The sequence below is a fragment of the Anoplophora glabripennis genome, unplaced genomic scaffold, assembly GCF_000390285.2.
Source record: "Anoplophora glabripennis isolate ALB-LARVAE unplaced genomic scaffold, Agla_2.0 scaffold32, whole genome shotgun sequence".
NCBI lineage: Eukaryota > Metazoa > Arthropoda > Insecta > Coleoptera > Cerambycidae > Anoplophora > Anoplophora glabripennis.
The window spans coordinates 1428907-1448889 of NW_019416220.1; the positions used below are offsets into that span (position 1 = coordinate 1428907).

General features: G+C 33.9%; 1 protein-coding gene across 2 annotated transcripts in view; it reads left to right on the top strand.

The window, feature by feature from the left end:
* LOC108906272 (plexin-A4) overlaps window positions 1-19983 on the top strand; it is a 93289-nt gene that overhangs the window by 35701 nt on the left and 37605 nt on the right. For both annotated transcript variants that reach the window (XM_018709488.1, XM_018709486.1), the window contains 2 exons: window positions 9446-9628; window positions 17584-17712. In XM_018709488.1, coding sequence (XP_018565004.1) covers window positions 9446-9628; window positions 17584-17712 — 312 coding nt within the window. The remainder of the gene's footprint in view (window positions 1-9445; window positions 9629-17583; window positions 17713-19983) is intronic.

The window sequence follows — 19983 nt, forward strand, 5'->3', positions numbered from 1 at the left end:
TTCCGTGAACTGATCAACAGTGCCGGAGTCCTGTTTGAGGTTTATCTAATAAAGGCTTTTGATTAGATATAACGAGTATGTCAACTTAAAAACAAACTGCACTGATAAATGACATAGTTGGTATAGTTTCACGTTATTTAAATTTTTTCTATTAACATTTTTATTGTAAATAAGAATTATTTACTTTGTAGATAGAGAATTATTATTTAAAAAAGGATGTTTTGGCGGATGTGTATTCCTGCAGCGGTTTAATGATAAACTACTTAATTAATTTCTGTGGTTTGTTTGTTTGTAAGGTTTTCAACTGAACGTTTTATGTTTTTTATTGAGGACAGTCGAGTGTGGTACTTTTGTGTTTTTTTATCACTGTCTTTGAATGCTGTGCTAGGGCACTAAAGTTTATACGTGTGTGGCTTCTTAGAGTGCCCGTATGGAAGCTTTAGGAGCTTGTACATAAGCTTTAAGAGCTTGATTTGAATTTTGCCTCCTTGGAGGGTTTGTGTAAGTAAGTAGCCTTAAAAACTGTGTATCCGTCAGAATCTTCACCTCAGGGTGGTAGTGTGCTATGAAGCAATGGGAGATAAGACATTGTATTTAAGGAGTGTGTATTTAACTAGAAGGTTGACGTTCGATCACATCCTTGAGGGGTCCGCAGAAGTTCTGTAACGAAGTCCGCCTTACAATTAGATCTGGACCATTGGCCTCTGGATTTTACTCATCTTTGGAAAATCGCCAACTTCAACTCATAATCGACTTGTCTTCTTGGCATAGTACTTTTAGTTATATTTCGTAATTCCTCTGTTGAAATTTCGTAATATTCTTCAGTTTTTGGAAATTCGAAACTGAAGTGAATTTTATATTTTTACAGCGTGTCGTCTGGGCGGCGCTCTGCGAACAGGTGAAACCGTTAATTTTGGCTCCGCGCCTTCTGCTGCTCGTGGAAGGTAGTTTGGGTCTCTTTGGGCATGTTTATCCACTTTGGCGGGGATTAGCCCGGCGTGGAATGATTTATCGATTAGAAAGTTGAGCGAACGGATAGATGTGTTTTAGTTTCGGTTTCATGTGACGAAATAGCCCCACGTTGGGCGCCATGTCGCCGTCGTGTATTGCTGGCTTCAGGAATGGTAGCTTCCAGGAGTAGTCGGCGGCTAGAGGGCTTCCTGGTACCTCTGTCCTCTCCCTCTTGATGAACGGCCCTGCGGCCATCGTCGAGAGGAGGTGAGGCTTCCTGTCCTCTGACATCGTTCCCAGTTGGACTATACTCAAAAGGAGATTCCGCGATCTAATTTGTTTGTTGTTCGACCAAACAGGCCGTCGGAGCACAACACTTATAAGAGTTTCCACTTTGGACTTGGAAACAGGTTCGGGTTTTTGTATCACCCTGTAAGCACTGGTCGGGACTAAGCCCTAGTGTCTGAAAATCAGTCTCTTTTATGTTTTGCTACTGATTAATTCACTGAGCACGGCCTCCTTGGAGGGCCGGCGTGTATGCTTAAATGATCGGGAGCGAATAACTCGGAAATGAACAAATATATGTATCGTTTATTAAAAATAATACTGGTAATACAGAATGATTAAATGCGGTTTCTTCCATACGAATATTGCTCGGAGCTCACCAGGCACTGTGTCCTGGCTGATAGACTGCATTTGCCGCCAGTTCGTGTTCGATCGCTGGAAGGGCGAATCTCGGTTGAACGACTGTGGCGTGGTTGGGTCCAGGGGACACCTCGATTTAGCCCGCGACGACGTTGGGAATTTGTCTCGATCGCTCGGCCGTGGTTGGCGATCTGAAATCAAAAATTCAATAGGGAGGCGAAAATTTTATTTCGATCTGAAATCAAAAATTCAAAAGGGAGGCGAAAATTGTATTTCCTCCGTCCGTCGTGGCCGGTTGTAGGGTGGCTGCGGCGCAGGCCGCGGTTATCGTCCGCTGTCACAAGGGGTGGCTACGCCGGATTGGTGTCGTCTTTGCGGCTCGATGTTAGGAAATTCGAAAGGTGGGTGAAAATTTTCAGAAGGTCGGCGATTTTCTTAATTCTGATTCTGGTCTGGCGTCATTCGACGGATGTGGTGGACGTCTGGGTATCTTCGTACAATGTGTTGAACGTCTTGCATGTTGTGAAAGACCGTTCGTCGCGGTTGGGGAGTTTCAGGTATGTTTTCGAAACATCCGCGAATTTTCATGTCTGACCTTGTTCTCCTGGTTGGAGGGCTGCTTGGGCCTGCTCTGGCAGCTTGCCTTTAGTACTTTGGCATCAAAAATCCGTGGTTTGGGTGGTTCGTTGGTAAATTCGAAACATGAGCGAAATCTGAATCGTATCCATTCCTACGACAATAGACTAACTAGTAATTCTAAATTTTGAAACTTATACGTTACCTAAATCATCATATATCCCTAGAAATACAAATTGAATATATATTTTTTAGCATAGGAACTACAGCTGCTTACTTCAGCTAACTATGCCATAGGGCTACGTGACACCGAAAGTTGCTCTGACTCGCGAAAAAATAAATTCTAAAAAGGTATGAGTAAAGTATGAGGCAAAAAGCCAAATAGGAAGTGGCAAATATACGGAGTGTATTTAAAAAACAATAAGTTCAATAGATTCTTACCTTTAATTACTATAAATAAATCATTAGTTAAAGTTTCATCACTCTCTGTCAATCGTCTTCGGAGATACTTTAGAAATTTTTATTTTTTTTTCAAATTTCGCACTCCAAATCTGGAAAACGGAGGGTTATTGACTATTTCCTCATAGCAATTTTTGTCCAATACTTTATCTTTGGGTAATTAATCCTGTATTGCACCCTGTATTAAAACAGTCTCACAATTTCCATGTCACATGCATTTCCTGTTTGGAAATTCGAAATTAGTCACTGCATTTACATTAAATATATTTAACATCATCCCATTAGTATTATGTCTGACCAAATACGAAATTAACCTCCTTGATACTTTGTTTCTGGGCCGGATGGTGGTGACACATCTGTGCCGGTAACGCTTAGACCAGGAACTACATTTCTACGATCAATTCTCAGAGGAAATGAATGAACCAGCAGAAATTTTCAGCGAGCTGTTAGCAGGATACCTAAAAACAAGAAAAAGGCAACAATCTGCCTTCCCTATACACAAGGATGAACATACAGATAAAATAGGCCTTCTCTTAAGCAAGCACAATGTTAGTACCGTTTTCGACATTTCAAGGAAGATAAGGTCAGCCTTTCCCAAGTCGACCTGTTAGAGCAACGTAAAACCAAGGTCTCGGTTTATATAGCATTCCGTTTACATATTAAACAAAAGTTACCACGCAGTCAAATAACACAGGCGTTACCTAAAGAGAGAAATAAGCAGTTGCGTGGTAGAGGACACGTGATAGACTTAAGTAGTACCGTGATACTAGTAAGAGAAGGATGATGTCCAGAAAATTTGAACATCATGTAATTTTTACCGAGACGACGGCCTAGAAGACTAATCCGTAAATATCAAAGATCGGAACGTCACAGGTCAGTGACTTCAAATCATGCATCATAACGATATGGATCAGTATCCACAGCAAATCTTCAGTTTCAAAAATTTTTCTGAAGAAGAGAGCAAGCAATATATCACTAGAAATGCCAAGAAGCCAAAACCGACAGCCTTTAACTTCGGGATAACTAAAGATCGACCTGCCAGTTTTATGTTTCTTAGTTTTAGAATTAAGTATGTGTACTTACGCAAAATTTATGAAGATCAAACATTGTAAAATTCTACTTTTTTGTAGAGATAATTTGTATATATACATATTTAACATTTCCCCATTCTATAACAAAATAAAAATATAATCAAATCTGAATATATAACGGAAAATCAAAGTTCGAAAATATCATCATATTTATATAAATATCATATCGGATATATATCCGATATTTGTCGGATATACATATATCAAATTTTGATATTTATTTTGTAATGTTTGTCTATTTTTTTGCTAATGTAAAATACTGATAAATAATAAGAATATTGCTACTGTACTTTTTTTTTATTAAGAAAAGAATACAATATTGTAATAAAAACGATCACAAAATAATAAAAACTGAGCTAAGGTCGATAATAATATAGTTCCATTAAACAAATAAAATTGGTGATCAACTTAGAATGATTTAACTAATTAGTGGTTAGGCATTGAATAATGATGAACGACATAGTCGTGCACATATTTTTTATAGGAATAACTACATTTTTTACCAGTTCGCAAATTTTACATTTGTTATAAATATCCATATCCATGTATATATCAGAATTTAAATATCATGATATATATATATATATATATATATCGGGATATATATGATATATCATCGTGATATATATCGTTGATATATTATATCCTTCAAACCCTGCGGAAAATTATATATTTAAATGTAAAAGATAATCAGTTTATGGTAAATATGTGGATGGTGATATAGTTTCAACAGCATTGGTTCACTAACTCACATTTAACAATGACAAACATTTACTTCATATAAATTTATAACATACCTACCTACAAAATAATCAAAACAGCCGGCGCTAGTATACTCAAATATCAAATACGCGGGTATACAGGGTTGATATAATCAATATTATTTTAACAAAAAATCATTATTTTTTTCTTGGATTTGTTTATTTTTTTTATAAAGCTTTAATTATTTTCAATAGAAGACCGCATTATAAAATAAAAAGTTGTAACAAAAAATATGTTTATTATATTCGAAAAACGAGCCATTTTAGAATTTTTTTTTTTTAATTTAGGAGCCTTCAATATAGATAAATCGAAATTGCTACAAAACTATTCGTCTTTTGAATTTTTTGTTAGAAGTGCAGTTTTAAATACAATGTAATCACAACAGACCTTTTTAGTAATGACGTCACATACGCCAAATAATAGACAACCCCATAGTACACATTGTCGTGAAGAATTTCTCAATATTTTTACTAGATCGATTTTAGACCTTATGTACTTTGGACATAAGTGCACCTTCTTCGCCATGACCTTAAATATCGCGATATTCTGGCAATACTAGAAATATTTAAGAAATTTCAGTCCCCAAGTGACAAACTAAAAGAATTATGGATTTATATATTTAAATTTATAGAACAATATTGAGTTTTATAGTAATTAATAAATTAAAATTATATCCATGTTACTGAGCACACGTGCCTTAAAAATAATGTCGGCTAAGCGAAGTAGCCTCACAACAGGATATCATTCAAGAAAAGTTTAGCTAAGGTTAAGAGTACGTCTATAATAAATAAACCACTTGAGGAAAAAAAGCCCTCGATAAACACGCTGACACAGCAAATCACCAAGAAAAACAATAAAAATACTTAGTAGAACTAGAAAATGCCAAGATAAAACAAAAGAAGAGAAAGTAAGCCAATGATGACAGCGATGACATATCAACAAGATCTCACCTGCATATGAGGCTATTCTTTTCGAGCATGCGCATTAGGAAATTTTTGTGTCAAATTTTTACTTTATTTATTTTTAGGAATATTCTTTTATATCGTTCTTTGTAAGTTTTGAGCATATTCGTGTATCTATTGTACGAAACATGTGTTGGTTGTTCTTAAATACAAGAAAAAAATATTTTTATGTATAGAAATAGAAAATTTATAAATTATAAAATCCTCAGTACATCAAAAATTACCCAGGACCTGTTTGCGGCACTAAATTTAGCTCGAGATAGGAGCACAGGACACTTATAACAGTTTGTTTCTATCACTGTTTAACCTGTACATTGCAGTCCCACCCAAAACGGGTCACCCTGTACATTATTGAATTACTGCTCGTAAATTATCCCCAGCGCAAGGTTATATTTTCCAGTCTAATTTGTTAAAATTATAAAATAAGATTACCTGATTTAAATCATGATGTATAGTTATTTAAGATGCGATAAGTCATTTTTTATTACACGAACGACTTGGTTATAAATAAGAGGGAAGCGAGAGGTTTTAAAACCGCGTGGTGCTATAAAGTGACGTTTTACGGTTATCTTTTTACAACGTTTCGCCTTCGATCTTGCAAGTTCCCGCAAGAAATGGTAAAATTTCATTTTTTATCGATTTTTTTTGTAGATGTCCACTTTGATGGTTAGTATTATTCGAGTGTCATAACTAGAGGTCGGAAATGTTAAGGCCGCTGCAGTGCGGTACAGGGTTGTCTCTAGACAGGGTTCCATTTTATGTAATTTTATTAAAAAAGAAGTGACAAACGTTGTCTTCCCCTAGCTGCACTCTTTAGGTGCATTATAAGAATATATATGTAAGTAATTGCATAATAGTATGAAACAAAAACGGGCAGTGTCAATTTTTCTACACTAAACGTTTCACATGGAACGTACCATAAAATATATAGTTATAGTACGTAATAAAATAAGTGCCAGCAATAGTTAATAAAGTGATTGTAGAAAATTATTAACAGTTGTCCTAAGTGTTCCGCGGTCAATCGTCAACATATACCGGGGTCACAGGACATATCTAAAATAGTCTGAAGTTTTTAATTTTGCTGTTGCCATTTTTACTAATGGCAGCGAAGCAACTACTTCACATTTTAGTAATTTCATTATCCGCATCATTATACCGTAAATAATATGTACATATCTGCCCCTGATCTGAAACTTCGCATCGATCAATCTATTCAATGCGTATGGCTCTGGAACGTTTAATTTTTTATCGATTGTGCCCACTTTGATTACTAGTATTATTCGAGTGTCATAATTGAAACGTCAGAGAACTATGTGAATGAAAGATGCAACGATTTTTTTGTTTCGGAAAAGCGGATAATATTACGGAACATGTTTTCCTTGCTTATTTTTCATAAAGAGCAAAGCCTATAAAACCGTCGAGTCTTTGGTCTGAATATTGCATAGTAAAAGCTTTAATGATAGCTGAAAGGGACGATCGATCTTTAAACCATTTTCAAAGTTAACGTTTATTTAAAGCGGCAATCCGTGGGATACCGTAGTGAGAAATCAAAACTGAAATACACGAATTTGTAAACGAAGCACCTAATGGTACACATTTAACGATTGAGGAAATTTTCATGCAGCTATTCCTTTGAGCAGAGTGACTAATAATAGATGTTTTCCAATTTTAAGTTGCACAAAGCTTGGTGTATGCAGAGGAGACGAATTTATTAAAATGAAAGTTGGTGATGCAGAAGATATGAGTAATACACTGATAGCGGAATTCCGTAGTCAAAAACCGATAAACCTCAAACTTTTATTATTGATGGCGAAACGAGAAACTTCTGCCTTAATGGAAAGTGTTCTGTTCAGCCGATAGGTGTTAATACCTTTGGGAAAATATCAAATGTCTAGATATATTGGGTTGCTCAATCCAGATTGTACGGGTCATAGTTTGAAATGATCGTCTGAAACAATGCTTGCGATTGTATCGACTGACGGTTGTAGAATCTTTATAGAAATCAATTCAAAACGAAATGGCGACATCGAATTAAATTTTCCAAAGAAACTATCTGCTGCAAATGCTACTACATCGAAGAGTTGTTAAAAATGAATTATGAATAAAATACTGTTCTTACTGATAGACCGTTTAACAGAAATCGTTCAAATGCGATGAATATTTCATTGGACAGGCTCTTATAAAAGCCTTTTTTTACTGGAAACTTTGTCAAAAAACTTTTGACGCTGTTGAAGATGAAAATCGGTTCCTTAAAATTATGGTAATCGTGCACGAAAAAGATAAGATATGTCTATGTAAAAGAAGATAAACAATACTGCAGTGATGCCACTTGTTCCAAAATTGTAGTAGTAAAAATATTTTAATGGTTTTATTGCATGTTATGCAATAAAATAATAAAATTAAATAAAAGATAAACCAAACGTGAAACTTTTCTTTTGTTAAAACCAGTTTATTGGGTTTCACAGGTAATCACGAAATAAGTGATAAAACTAAAGCACTTACTAATTAAACGTGAAACTAGGTTTTATTTAAGTCATTCTCAAGAATTATTAGATTAACCTCAGAAGTAGATATTGAGAACAGTTTTATTTAAACGGTCGTTAATGCTATAATCCTCGAACATAAAATATTTGTTACACACAGACACCAGATTTTTATCATGTACATTGCAATAACGTAGAAGCGCCTAATTCGGTAAGCTTATCAACTTGTTACATGAAAGATGATTGTTTCAATCATGATATTAGTATGAATTAAATACAGTACTATTTTTTAAAATAACTGTACTTACGAATTTAAAAAGTAAAGGCAACATACTTAAAATGACCTTGACTGATACAATTATACTGTAGCTGCGTTACACTTGTAATAGAGTTGTTATTCCACAGATGTTTCGATCGATAAAGGTTCACCGCATTACCCGAAACAAAAACCATTTTTAATATTCGTTTCCGCCCTTAGGCGAACCCGATTTTCAGCCACATCCCTTTCAGTTATATCCTCGACAGTTACCCCATGTTTAGTTTACCCCCAGGATGAGATACTGCCTTCACCTGCAACCACAAACGAGGATATTCCCAAAAATAGTCCTTGAAATAATTCCAGGGTTTTGTCCACCTTTGGGGTGTGGAACATATCTATATATTCCTTACTACGCTCCTTCAATTGATGTCTTCGAAGCAATTCCTCAGTTTCTTGTACCCTGGGGTATATAATCTTTGGAACCACATGGTTTGCGCTTCTCCTATATAGTTCTTCAAGGTTTATCATTTTAATGAATAGAGCAAACCTTATATCGTAGATGTGAGAGTAGGATTTGCCATTGCAAAAATCATGACAACCTGAACTACATGTTTGTTAGTTGCGTAGCCGTTTTGCAACGACTTTTGATCTCCTTTGTCATTTTTTTGACAATACCTTTTTATATAATTAAAATTGTTCATTACTATTTAAAAAATATGATACTTAGTTCTGGTTCTATATTTTTATTCCAGACGTTTGTTTATCTGTTATGTTTTTGGAAACGTCGGATGGGATTGTTTCTGAAGTAGACACATTTAACACAAATCTTACAAACACTAGTACTAAATAAATAAAAGAGTGATTGAAATTCCTCCAATTAAATTGATTAGATATTTATAGTGTAATAGTTTTTACTTCAAAAACTAATATTAGGAATGGATTTTGGCAAGTAAAGACAATTTAATTGATATATATGAATTGTGAATATTTTGCCAAATAATATTTTTCAAAATCCCTTTACATTACTTTTTAAATTAATACAAATTTCCCATACTTTCTAAACTTAAGTATATATTATTGGTAGATTTACCATTTGAAATAAATTCTATCGGCGTGAGTCAGATTCTTTTCTTTGTTTTTTTTTTGTAACTGTTTTACTTTATAGTTGTTTTACACTCATTATAGTCTTTACCGACTTTAAATGCATTTTGTTTAATATTTCAATAAATGTAAGTAACACATTATTTTTCATTTCAGAAACTGCAAACGATCGGCGAGGATTTTTGTGGTCTTGATGTTAACACGCCGTTAGGTGGAGAACAACCTGTTGCTGCAGTTCCTGTATTGCTGTTCAACATCCGACTGACGGCAGTGGTTGCCACCTCAACAGGAGACTTCACGGTTGTTTTCATTGGCACCTCCACGGGACATCTGAAAAAGGTTAATTTATTTACTTATATTATGTCAACGTTTCGAAAAAATGTAATTGTAAAGCTACAGAGGCCACTGAGAATATCCAAATTTTCTTTTTTTTCGATTATAACTTAGAAACGAAAAGACATCAGAAATCTGTTTTGATTTTAAAGACTCGCAAAAATTCCAACCAATATTCGTAAAAACCGGAACATCTGTCTTTAATAATCGAGATACCCTAGCATGATATCGATAACGTGATAGTGACGGAACTGATGATTAGCCGTCATTGCAGAAAAACGGAAAAAGCAAATAGAAAATCGCAAACGGGGATCTTTGCAGCATAATGATATAGATATTTCACTTTCAATTCCATCTTAAGGCTGTGAGGTAATCGAAATTATTTTTCCCATTTCACACATGTCTGAAATTGTTTTGATTTGTTTTCCCGTTCAAAAGACAAAATTATATTTATAGAGAATAACGCTGGTCCTGTTACTGATTTTGTCACAATATACTTTCAATGCTTATTTTCATCAATGTCTATAAAGCCATACTGTTAATTTCTATTTTTTCCGAGTTTCCTCAAAAATCAAAATCATATGTACTTTTTTTATTGAATATTATCTAATGAAAACTAAATAATTTGAAGAAAAGTAATAAAAACAAGTCTAGTTAATCCTCTTCCACGGCAAAGCTGACAAAAACAGTAGAGACTGGATCTGCTAGTGGTTAATTCCTCTATTCACATCATCTTATGTCTTTCGAAAGGAAGAAATATCCAGAATATTTATGAAATTGGAAAAAATTAGATGACGTCACAGTCACAGATCGAATTTTAAGTCAAATACTCTTATCATCATGCTATAAAGATCCTTGTTGGTGGTTTCCTATATGGTATTTCCATTTCTCAACAAAGGCTACCAACCATCAGTCACATTTTGAGAACCGCTGTTCACATGAAAAGTAAAATCTAGAGTGATGTACCCCGTATAATATATTTTTTGTTGATAATGTAATGTTTAGATCATAATAATAGTTATGAAGCTTCCGTATCGCATAGAGATAAAAATAATACTAGAGAAACTTGTATCGCATGTTTAAGGTCGTAGAGAATAGAGCTAATTAAAAATGTGTTTAAAACTGTTTTGGAACTGCTGAAATGCATGTATTTTATCGCGGCGAATAGTTACAAAACTATCTGTAAGACTTTTTACGAGTTTATGAAGCCGGACTGTATTCGAAAGTCAGTTTGTAATACATTGTTGTAGTGATTGCTGTGCTGTTTTTCGAGAGTACATTTAATAGCCGTATTACCAAGTTTTCTTTTGAAAAAGGCGCATTTATTTAGCAATCGCGAATATATGATAACATCCTAACGACGTGCCCCCTCACTGCGAACATTTGTTGCTGTAGCGCAAAGATTTGGACACCGAGTTATTAGAAGACGTGCCATTAAATGTTCGGCAAAATTTGTAGTTACTACATGACGGAGCCCCCGCTCACTTTTTTCGGACATTACTTTTCCAGATTGCTGGAGAGGGCGTGGCATTGTTGCAACGCGTGCAAGCGAATTGGATACGTCGCGCTGAAGCTTGTTTGCAAGCAAATAGTGGGTACATTGAACATCTATGAGAATCAGCAGTTCTCAAAAGGTTCCTTGCAATGTTGTGATAGGTCAGATTTTAAAATTACATTTTACTCAACACAAATCCGTGTATTTACCTCATTTTGACATAACGGACATGTGGCAAAAATACTTTATATAAGTTCATTAACACCATGTGTAATTGCCATTTAAAAAAACCATGTGTTTGCATTATAGGTTTATAGTTCAACACTGTAGAAAATAAAAAATACATAGTTGTTGTAGTTGAGTGTTATCCTTGACGTCGTATTAAAATAACATTTTTAGCTTTTTAGGATGAAAATGAAAATATCTTGCATTTTGTGGATATTTCGTTTTATTTCGAAATCTTCCTCACTCCCAAAAAATACAACATATATATTTTTTTAAAGTGTAATTTAATGCTTACTGTATTTATAAATAAAATTTTGAAAGGACAAAAAAAATCAATATAAATCTCTAATACCACATTATTGTACATCATACCCGTTATAATAATATATAATGACGTACAATTATACAGGGTGTAATTTTGAGGGGAGCTACCTTTGACTTTTAGAAACATCTATGTTTGTTTTCTCAGATGCCGTCTTGGAAACTGGGTTTTTTCGAAGCTTTTTTATTTTTTCGTAATTTTTATACCCCGTCACTGACTGGGCAGGCTAGCCGCTGCGCATGTTATGCCGTCCGCCTCAACACATCTCATCATGGAATGTCTTACCTTATTAAGGTCCATGTTGCCTGCCGTATGTGGTCCGTCGCGTTCTGCTCTCTTTGACAATAATAAACGCAACTAATTATATTTCGATTCGAGTAAAAACTAATACTTCACACAGAAAGTGGCGAAAATTACAAAAGACTTCTCGTAAACCGAAAAATAAAATAAATGTAACAAATTGAAGCGGTGTCGTATTCGTAATATCTGTTTCACGGAAATAAAGTCGGTCGTTTGTTTTTCCTTCTACTACCCGTACCATGTTAGGTGTAAAGTCAATTTATATATTCATTCTTGTAAATAATGATCAAACATACGCCTGTGAAACTATTGGTCCAAACGAATAGAACGGCAATCTCCAAAGATGCGCCTCCTTTACAAAACCGCATTTAACAATACAGGGTATCCCAAAAGTATGGACACGTTTTATACAAAAGTTTCAGGATTTTTCCCGGGCTATTCAAAGATGACCATGACCTTGACCTTGAAGTTCATTTCAAGGTCAAGGTCATTTTTTCAAATGGGAACCCCTACTTTTTATCACGTCATTGGAAAGAGGGGAAAATTTTACGTACGAAAATTACTGACCAAGACCTTGAGACCATGGTCAAGGTCATTTTAAGGTCGAATAAGATTTTTGATAGATACCGCCTGGAAACCGCAGAATAACTCGGAAGTAAAGGGATATACGGAAAAACGTTTCATACAAAAGTTTCAGGATTTTTTCCGGGCTATTCAATGATGACCTTGGCCTTGACCTTGAGGGTATCCCGTTTAATATCTTTAATTTCGTGCGTGTCATTCGCGATTTAATTTTCTTGCTGATTATGTTTTGGATGGTGAAGGGATTGAATAAGAAAAAGGAGTAAAAACTCACTGTATTTTGTTTTGAGTTTTATATCTTTTTAATTATATTATAATTAATAATTTTGAGATCGACCGATACCGATACATCGGCTTACAAACAGGATATGTTGCAATGTTACTAGAACTACATATAACAAAAAATATATGTTGTGATTATGTATTTATCACTGTGATACTAAAATGAATGCCTTTTTTCCCATTTAACTTAACATTTACACCAACATGCAATTTAAATTTATGCAAAATTATGTTAACTATTCTGCTAGCAAACCTACTGGTACGAACAATTATTCTGTTGGACAGGTACTTTCCATGGCAACAGTGATATCTGTATTGAAACGTTTTAAATGATCAATCGGTAGCAAATTATAATTCTCATTGATATTATATCTTTAAATCATTGTTGGAATTATTGGAAGTTTGTATTTGGTTTAGAATTTTAAATATGGTTATTAGTAATTTCGTGGCTCGGCGTCAATCCCCAATTATGTTGTAATTTGGCAGTGTTATTTGTAATATTATGAGGCTAATTTAACCCTAACTTGATTACCTTTGTTAAGTCCAGTGGCGTTCCGAGCGGTACCTTAACGAATATTTTTAATGTTTCTTGTGTGGTCCAGGGATATGCAATTTAGTGGATTTTATTTTTTTTCTCTAAAAATTAATCAAGATTCGAAAAACATTCAAGAGACAAAAAGGTTGCTTTTAGTTGCTTAATCCAAAAAATATAAAAATTACAAAAAAGTGGTGTACATTTTTTTTGTCAAAAACATTCGTTAAGGTACCGCTCGGGACGCCACTGGACTTAACAAATCTAATCAAGTTAGGGTTAAATTAACCCCTTACCACTACAAATAACACAGCCAAATTACAATAAAGTTGGGTAAAGGGTATTAAGATATTTACGAAATAACAATTTTTTGCAAAAGTTTAACCCCCTGTATCTTGAAAACGAAGCATCTGCGGACCAATGTTTATATCAACTTGTTGTCTTAAAATAGTCTGATGAATTTATTGTACATATTTAATTAACACCCTGTATTTTTCAAAATATTTTGGAAAGAATGGGCTAAAATTTTCTTCATTCGACCGTTTTTTATCTTTTATACATTTGGAACCGATGCACGCATCACCAGAATGTTCGCACAGTATACGCGATACGAGAGAGAAAAAATGTAAAAGAGAGAATGTTTTGATCTACCTTACAAATACGCTACGCGTAAACGATGGGCAGTTTCGCTGTTGATATCTATTAAAGCAACGTCCAGGGGAAGTTGTATAAATTGAATTGTGTTCATTCAGCTCCAGTAATGTGTGAACGTGTATTACGCCGGCTACACGCTTACATTGTTCGAGATGAATAAAAAAGGTAACGCATGTGTGGATGAAAAGTTATTATTCGTCGGCAAGCATTCGATATATTCGGACAAATACCGCGTTCCGTGTTGAGTCGGTAATAAATCAGCACACATCGCGTCAAATGATCCAAATAATTTATGTAGCTCTGTACGTAAGCGATCATCCTTTAGGCGATGTATATATATATTCGTAGAATTCACAAATATTCGCAATAGACTTTTTTAGTGCGACGTCACATATTTAGGCAACCCGCAACAAATTGTCATAGTTGAAATTGTACAGACCAAATCTGACCCTTACATAGATACTATAAAAATGAACAACTTCAAATTAATTTATTTTTACAAGGATTTGGAAGTATTTAAGAACAACCAACACGTGTTTCGTAAAATAGAGAATACACTAATGTGCTTAAAACGATATAAAAGAATATTCCTAAATTTAAATAAAGTAAAAATTTAACATTAGCCGTGTTATTCCTAATGCGCATGCTCGGAAAGAATAGCCTCATACGCAGGTGAGATCTTGTTGATATGTCATCGCTGTCATCATTAGCGTATTTTCTCTTCTTTTGTTTAATCTTGACATTTTCTAGTTCTACTAAGTATTTTTTATTGTTTTTCTTGGTGTTGTGCTGTATCAGCGTGTTTATCAACTGTGTTTTTCTTCAAGTGGGTTATTATAGACGTACTCTTGACAATAACCAAACTTTTCTGGAATGATATCCTGTTGCGAGCCTACTTCTCTTACATGAAATTACCTTTAATGCGCATGCTCGGTAACATTGATATCATTTTAATTTATTAGTTACTATAAAAGTCAATGTTGTTCTATGAATTTAAATATGTATATAAATTCTACAATTCTTTTAGTTTGTCACTTGGGGATCGAAACTTAAATATTTCTAATATTGCCAGAATATCGCGATATTTAAAGTCATGACAAAGAAGACATAAGGTCGAAAATCGATCAAGAAATCGATACTGAGAAATTCTCCATGACAGTGCGCACTATAGGGTTGCCTATTATTTGGCGTATGTGACGTCATACTAAGAAGGTCTATTGAAGACTGAAATAATAATATCAGAAGTTAAAAAGTCTCTAGTTCTGTTTAGGTCACTCTCTGACAGTAGACATTAAGTAGCATTGATATTTAAGATATAATACACTTTACAGTTTATTAAATAATACATACATACATACATACATACATACATACATACATACATACAGGATGTTAGGAAAATAAATCATTGCCACATGTATCCAATCGAAATGAATTATTGGAAACTTATCAAAATTTTAATTACCAAAACGTAAAATTATAACGTTGTTTATTAAATGTTTAAGCAAAAAAGCGAAAGCAACTAAAATGAAAAGTAAATAATAATAATTTCAGACGACGAAACAGATTTTCGATGCGTTAACAACTTTATAAAACGCCCTATACAAAGCGATGTGTTTTGTATTTTTCTTGTCTGCCTTTTCATTGTGAAATTTTGTTTAGGCAAAACTGTGTTCATGTAAAAATAACCCTTTACTGATACTTTTAAATACTACACAAACTTTCACAGGTGGTTAAAATACCCAAAAAAAAAAACAAAGAAGAAAAAAAAACGAAAATAATGCAACAAATAAATAACTTCATAGGTATTATCTTTTGTGTTGTGTTCTTTCAGTTTCGATAAAGCAAAGCATTTTTAATTTTGGGAAACAAATGTTAGTGCTTTTGTTTACATTCAAATGTAAAATTCCGAAAATGTACTCTAGGTGAATATCACGATATGCCAATTATTTATGGAGACGGTCACCAAAATTCGGAAGGTACCAAACGCATTTATGGACAACGTTATCCAGAAAGACCGTTTCCAGCCCAATAAACTTTTGTACAGGTCTCCCAGAGACTTGGATGGAAATGTGCTTCCTAGATTTCAATTCAACAAATATACGATGTTGAAGCAGATTCTACCAGAAGTGCCCTCGCAGTGCTTTGCGGCATGTTTCATTGGATAGTGTGTAGAACCATTAAAGAACAGTTGGCAGTGAAGCACTTCTACTTAATGACTAATGAAGAAATTTTGGAACTTTCATAATTTTGCAACAAACATTAACCGCCCGTTTGTGGAGCATCCAGTAACAATTTTGGAAACATACCTATAAGAAGAAAAGGCCTTAAGATCTCCTGATTTCAATCCTTCTACTTGTGAAGCCACATAAAGACCATGGTTTACGCTGCCGAAATCCGGGATGAAAGTAATCCTGGAGCATGTATTTTTGCCGAAGCCAACCAGATATCAGTCACACAACTGTGTTAACAATGTCAAGAAAAATTGGAAGTGTTTCAACGCGTTTTTCTCGAATAGTTTCAATTGGATACAAGTAGTCAAGTTTTTGGGTCAAAATTACGCAAATATTCGATTGCTAAGTTTACGAAGGTTATTTGCCGAACACCCTGTACACCATATAATCTAGAGTTCGAAATTAGAGTGTGAAGTCAGTAGCGCCATCATAATTTAACTGAATTAAACATTTTGCATTTTCTTGCAAATAAATTGTGGACCTTAGTATGCATCTGTATTATTAAATTGGCTTTTTTTAATTTTACATTTATTTGCCTTTAAAGTAAACGTATGTTTATCAGTAAAATAAAAAGTGACAAGCTTCATACACGAATCGCACTCTTCTTTCAAAAGATATCTTAAATTTATTTAACTATCTGATAAATAACATTATTTTAAATTTTTTTAAAAATCCATAATTGTCTGGTTTTTTAATAAAGTGATAGATACATTTTTTCTTCGACACCATGTTATGAGCTTTGTTCCTAGAGCAGTCCAAAACAATTTCCAACAGTCAGACTCGTGAGAATTCCGATACAATGCTTACATAAGGTCGTAATTTATTGTTTCGAATCAAATGCGATTGTGCCCGACTGTTTCTAATAAACGCACTTATCCAATTTACAAAACAGTCAGTAGCGCCGAAATTCTAAGGTTCACAATTTTTTCTGCCACTGGTTATTAACCCAAGTTTCCTCTATCAAACATCTTCATATAGTTAAATAAATATGATATATTTTTTTTATTTCGGGGAGTTCTATCGCCAAGTAAAGTTTGGCGTGTGCAATTCGGGACACCCTGTAGAACAAATGCTATAGCGCGTGCGACCTTACAAAAGTGTGCCTATAACAGCCACCTGCAGGTTGTTTACAACATTTAACTCTTCATTTTATCTGAGAAGGAAACCGTCACTTAAAATTAGCTCCATTGTATGGAGACCTACAGCATGAAATTTACTTGAACTGTTTATTATGTACTTTAGATTAGGAAATTATTTTTGAATTTAGCCAGCGGCACGTCAAATTTTTATAAAGCAATTTTGCGTAGTATCTGATTGTGGTTTTTTCCGTTCTAGATTGTTGTGGAATCGTCTACCTCCGCTTTGGAATATGGAGATTTAACTGTCGAAGAGGACTCGCCCGTAAATCCAGATTTGCACTTCGATTCTCACTCGATGCATTTATACATAATGACGGAAAAGAAGGTTAGTGATTGAAATAATCTTAAATTAGTTGTTTATCTGTCGATTTTAAATTTAAAAAAAATATATACAACGTATAAATAACTTAAAGGTGTTGAAGTCAATTTTTTTTCAAAAATTACACATGTATGTATTTCGAATGACTTAAAACGCATATTTTTTACATCGGGGGTATTGTCGAGCTTCTAACCCTGTCAAAGGGGATCGCCAAAGATATTTGAAAATAAAAAATTGACTTCGTCGGCTTATATCTTCAAAACTAAGCAACATTGCATTAGTCAGAGTTCGTAGTGGCCTGGAAAACCGGGAAAAGTCAGGGAATTCATTATTCTTCATAAAAAACAGGGAATAGTCGGGGAATTTTAAATATATCCATGAAAGTGGGAAAATTTTGTGAAAACCGGCTCTGGGTTCTTGAAAGAGAAAACTATTTGTGGTTTTGAAACTTTTATAAGAGGTTCTTTGGGTATAAAAAAGATTATGGTGTCTAGTCTAGAAAAAGTGTAATGCATAAACAGTCAGAGCAAAAGTGGAAAAGTCAGTGAATTCTATATTACTGTAGAACTATGAACCATGATTAAGGGTTAAAATGACGTAATTTCGTCTATAGAATGCACTTTTAAGTTTCGTCCTCACCTTTATGTTACACGTTGTATATTTATCAAAAAATTATTTCGTATATTCATTTAAAATTAAACGAAAAGTTGTGATAGGTATTTACAGTAAGGTTTTGCCACATACAGGGTAGTTATTTTAATTATTTGATTAGTGATTCTGATGAAATAACTAATGATGAACTTCAACCATAAAAAATACTATAAATTGCGACAATGAACTCAAATTATCTCCAGATTTCTTCGTATTAACTCGGAATATCTTAATAACTTCTAATAATTCCTTGCGCCTCCATTTGTGAAAGAATCTAGAGAGCGCCGCACAGTGGGCGAAAAAATTCCGTGGGAGGTAGTAAGAGTTGTCCAAATTGGGATGTATATTTTTTAAAAGCTTGTAATTATGACTGTCCGCTTTCTTATGTCACTGCGACACAGACCTTTTTAGTAGTGACGTCACATACGCCAAATAATAGGCAACCCCATAGTGTCATGAAGAATTACTATTAGATCGACTTTCGACCTTATGTACTTTAGACATATGTGCCAAAAAATGGCTTCTTTGTCAAGTCATGACCTTAAATAACGCTATATTCGCAATATTTAAGAAGTTTCAAACTCCAAGTGACAAATTAATAGAATTATAGAATTTATATATTTAAATTTAGAGAACAATATTGACTTTTATGGTAATTAATAAATTAAAATTATATCGATGTTACTGAGCATGCGCATTAAAGATAATTTCATGTAAGCGAAGTAGCCTCGCAACAGGATATCATTCAAGGAAAGTTTGGTTATGGTTAATAGTACGTCTATAATAAATCACTTGAAGAATAAAAACACTCAATAAACACACAGTACGACATCAAGAAAAACAATAACAATACATAGTAGAATTAGAAAATGCCAATATTAAACAAAATAAGAGAAAATACACTGATGATGACAGCGGTGACATATCAACAAGATCTCACCTGCGTATGGAGGCTATGCTATTCGGTCTGTACAATTTCAACTATGCCAATTTGTTGCGGGTTGCCTAAATATGTGACGTCACATTAAAAATAGTCTATTGCGATATTTTAAGATCTCGACTTGCGACGTCTTAAATACTCATATAAACTACAATCAGAAATGTTTCCCATACTTAATACTACAAAATTTGAACAATATTTAGCGAATATAAAAAAGTAGGTGTAAATCTTAAAACCAGTTAATTGCAAATCCTTTAACCACAAATTGTTGAAACAATAAGCCTAAAAACCTGACCTAATAAACCTAAATTCATTAAACTAAAACCAATAAAATCTAACCCCACAAAACCTAAATCAACAGGTGTATAATTTCAAGAATTTGTAGTTGAATTAATTGTAAACCAACTGGTTTTAAAATTTATACCTTACATTTTTTATATTCGCGGAATATTGTTCATATTTTGTGGTATCATTTATGGAAAACATTTCTGATTGTAGTTTATGAAAGTATTTAAGATATCGCAAGTTGAGATCTTAAAATGTCGCAATTGTCTCGGTGACATAAGAAAGCGGACATAATTTCGAGTATTTAAAAAAATATATCCCAATTTGGACAACTTTTACTACCTCGCACGGAATTTTGAGGACTTTTGCCCACAGTGCTCAAATTCCATATTCATTACGTC